The 4413-nt window shown below is 39.2% G+C and overlaps 1 protein-coding gene across 1 annotated transcript in view; it reads right to left on the reverse strand.

The window, feature by feature from the left end:
* Positions 1 to 4059, reverse strand: part of MEI4 (meiotic double-stranded break formation protein 4) — a gene marked incomplete at its 5' end in the record, with an annotated part of 40343 nt that extends 36284 nt beyond the window's left edge. The window contains one exon of the mRNA XM_009275788.2: positions 3822 to 4059. Coding sequence (XP_009274063.2) covers positions 3822 to 4059 — 238 coding nt within the window. The remainder of the gene's footprint in view (positions 1 to 3821) is intronic.
* Positions 4060 to 4413: the final 354 nt, after the last annotated feature.

The raw sequence follows: 4413 nt of genomic DNA on the forward strand, positions 1-4413 counted from the left end.
GCCTGCCGATGGGAAGGAGTGAATGAATTCCTTGTTTTGCTTTGCTTGCGTGCGCGGCTTTTGCTTTACCTATTAAACTGTTTTTATCTCAACCCACGAGTTTTCTCACTTTTACCCTTCCGATTCTCTCCCCCATCCCACTGGTGGGGAGTGAGCGAGCGGCTGCGTGGGGCTCCGTTGCCAACTGAGGTTAAACCACGACAGAGAGGAAAGCTCTCACACTCAGAATGCAAAGCAGGGAAGATACAGCTGCAAAGTGAACCTTGGCTGAAGGACTCGAACTCTTCAGCAGCAGCAGACACAAATGCAGTATCTGATCCTTACTGCAGGAGATTTTCTGGTGGTAGATTTTGTGAAACCCTTTTGCATCTTGCATCTATAGAGTTGTTAAGCAGAACACAAGAAAGCTAAAGAAAAGCAGAGGGTCTGAATTCTTTTAAGAGGTTGCAATGTTTTAAGCAGAACACCAACTCCAAAAATAAGGCTGGAGAAACGAGTGGAGGAGGAAAAGGATCCATGGTATCTTGTAGATTACCTGGTCCTAAGAACAAGCCCAGTTCTCCTCAGCCCTAAAGAGAACTTCTTTGGTGGGATATTAGGTAGTAAACTTGGGCAATATACCATCAACAACAAACCATAACAATGGCTTGATGGATCTATAGTAGCCTTTAGGTGAACAGGATGGAACACCACTTATACCACTTTTCCTCTTAACTTAGATTCAAGCTCCTTCCTATCTCAGCAGTAGCCAACCTTTAGCTTCTAATCTCCATGGGCTTGAAAAATCTCAAAACTGGCTCAACACACAAGAAAGGAAATTTTTTCTCCCAGAGCAAAAGATGTCAGTGGTAGAGTGGCCCCTATTTCAGGCAGGCTTTGCTTCTATGACCATCTTCCTTTAAATGTCAACCACAGGTGTTCTGCTCTTAATATACATACTCAACTGCATCACCAGAAGAGTGCACAGATCTCACCCACAGATATCCCATCAGGTTTCAGTAATGATCTTTCTTTACTCAAAGGCAAGAGACTGAGCATTTGTCTCCAGTGTAACTGTAACCATGAATGCTCACTCAGGAGTTACATCTGTCTGATGAAGAACATCATCCTTCCAAAATAACATATGGCTCAAATCCATTATCAGAAGAGTTCACATGTCGTACCATGGTTTAAGAAGGCGGGGGGGGGGCGGGGAAGAAACAGTCAAAAAAAAACCTTTCAATGGGAAAACCTGTATGAAGAAAGAAAGAAACCACACAAAATGGCTGTCTCAAAGTTAGACTCCAAGAGCTTGAAAGTGTGTTTTCAATGTTAAGGAAAACCTGTATGAAGAAATAGAAATTATGATACAGTTCAGATTTTCCACACATTTTTGCTCTCTTACACCCAAGTGGTTAAGAGAAACAGAAGGGGAAGACTATGCCGTACTCCTCTTGGACAGCATGTGATGCAGGTGGGGCTGATGCGAACTCCCATAGATATTTCAAATGTCAAAAGGTTTTCTGTCTAACAGGTTTATCAACAGTGAAATCATAAATATAAACAAACATTTGAAGGGAAAAGCAGCTACACACTAATCCTTCAAATTAGTAGGGTGTTGGTTTTGTATCCTGGAGAAACTGAAGGAATATAGAAGGATTATAGATACCACATACTCATCTCCACTATTTATGATTCCATTAGCTAAACATAGACTGAAATTAAAGTCTGGCTTCACTGAAAAATGAGACTTGGTCAGCTACCCAAGGTATGTTTGAACAGGCTGCTGAGTCCATGAAAAATAAAAAGCACCATCTATGAAGAGCAGCTTACTTAAGTGATTTGGGAATCACAGGACTTTTTCTAAGCCAGTCAGCCTATTGCTAGCAGAATGGAGAGAGAGGTCTTTTGTGGACAATTCACCATATCAATATTAGAGAATATCGCAATGGGTCAAGTGAACCATAAACTGTAGAGTAAGTGTGCTATTTCCCTGTACAGATAATGAAGAAAGCTGTAGACATCTAAAATTGTACAAGGTTTATGACATTTTATGTCTGTGAACAAGCTTCACTGTGACTAGGGCAATGAAAATTAACATCTTTTGGAAGAGGTATTATTCATCAGGGACAGTTGGTTTTCTCTGCCTATCTCGCAACTAGAAGAGCTTACTCTGGCAAGTGAGATACCAGTACTGCTCATACAGCTTGGGGTAAAGAATCTTTAAAAAGTTAGACTTGGAACACAGAAGTTGCAGATTAATACATTTCATTTCTAGTGTTTGATATGTTCTGCTTAATCCACAATTAGAATATCCTCTCCAGACATTAGATGTTAATGAATCTCTCCTGATCATACACATCATATGCAATCATTTCTTCACAACATTAAGACACCTGTTGCAAACAGCAGCTTGAAAGTTACTTTTAAATAAAGTTCATGTTTAGAATAGGTTGCAGAGAACAGACACACAAAGAGTAACTACGTACGAATAGTCATTAAATCACTTCTCTAGAGAGAAAGGTCTATTATAAAAAAAAGAATCATTAGAGCTTCTAGCTGAAGTCTAATACATCCCCCCTCTCCAAGTTAGAATCTAGAAATCTTTTCACGAGGCAATAAAGAAGCTACTGTTTCAGTACAAAAGCATTCCAGTAAAGCCTCATCAAGTTTTCTATCAGAGAACCTTCTAAAAATCTCAAGTCATAAAGCAACTAGCTAGACATTTTGATTTGAGAGATCCCCTCAACAGTGAACTGTCTCTCTCCTTCAGCCCAGAGTGTTTTGACCTTCATCTCTTGGGGAGAATATTTCCCCAGAGCCTGGACACATCCTCCACTGCCTGATTTCCAAGCTCATCCTGTGCCATTGATCTCTCAGGGTGAGAATGACCCACTCCACATGCGCAAGTCAGAGAAACAGAGCTGTTTGAGCTCATCTCTTTTTTTTTTTTTCCCCATATTCTTTAACTAACAGCTTTCCTAAATCCTACAATATCAGACTCACAGTATTTTATCATATGTCATAATAAACATTCACGGTATCCACAGTCTAATACATTAACAGAGATATCAGACATACAGTCCTTTGCCTGCCCAACCTTCCCATTATACATATTAGGGATTCATGCTTTCAACACATTAGGCTTAAATTCTGATTTTAAGCATCTTTAAAGTGGTAAAAAAATATGCAATATGTTTTTAAGACATGTTCCAAATGTAAATAGGGTACATCAATATTCTTACAAACTAGTATCCCCGAGGTTATAGAGTAACACTTTGTATTGACAATTTTGTCTGGAATTATTCCATATGATACATATTGGTTCTGAAGGTTAAAAATGTAAGTTCTGAGTATGCATCAAATTCTCAAGCTCAATCCCATTACAAATGAATTGTGTTCTACTACTTCAGGGCTTTGGGAAAAATAGAAAGCTGTACACTGAAGACTCTCATATCTAGGTACAAGAAATGGCAGGCAACATGGCGGCAAACTTTTTAGTAGGGCCTGTTGCAACAGGACAAGGGGGAATGGCTTTAAACTAAAGGGAGGTAGACTTAGACTAGATATAAGGAAGAGATTTTTTTATGCTGAGGGTGGTGAAACACTGGCACAGGTTGCCCAGAGAGGTGGTGGATGCCCCATCCCTGGAAACATTCAAGGTCAGGTTGGACGGGGCTCTGAGCAACCTGATCTAGTTGAAGATGTCCCTGCTTATTGCAGGGGGGTTGGACTAGATGACCTTTAGAGGTCCCTTCCAACCCAAACTATTCTATGATTCTATGAAAGCTGTTTGTTTCCTTGCTACTGCAACATAGTCAGAAATTATTTCGGAAACTTACCATTTTCCAAGCAGAATCTCGGACAGATCTTGTTCAAAAGAAGTTCCTGACGTAATCGAAGAACTTCAGCTTCCAGCGCTTCAACTTTCGATTTCCATCCAAAGTCTTGTTCGGATACAGTTTTGGCAAGGTGCTCAGTGTATTCTTTGCAACTCTTCCCTCGTGGTTTTGAATGGATAATTGCAAAAGCCAATGCTAGTTTTGATATTTTCAAATACCAAACTTGATTTTCTCTTCTGCCTTTGATTTCTATTACATTAGAAAAACAGAAAACAAAAAAGAAACTTCACTATGACTCTATTAAGCAAATTATGCACAGTATTTTCTTGGCTTTGAAAACTTCAACAGTGAGACCAATTATTTTATTCCTAGTGCATTCCTAAATCATCAAGAAAAAGAGTAGAAATATAAGCATCTGTGCACAATGTGAAAATATGACATACATGAGCTGCGCTCCAACTATAACAATAAAATTCAGGCAGTGTTTGAGAAATTGTGGAAATAACAAGCACTTCAAATAGGCTTATCCTAGCAAAATTTTAAATGCAAATGTTATCTCCACTAAAGCAAAGATGAAAACGCTAGAAATACT

The sequence above is a fragment of the Aptenodytes forsteri genome, unplaced genomic scaffold, assembly GCF_000699145.1.
Source record: "Aptenodytes forsteri isolate BGI_AS27 unplaced genomic scaffold, ASM69914v1 Scaffold256, whole genome shotgun sequence".
Lineage (NCBI taxonomy): Eukaryota > Metazoa > Chordata > Aves > Sphenisciformes > Spheniscidae > Aptenodytes > Aptenodytes forsteri.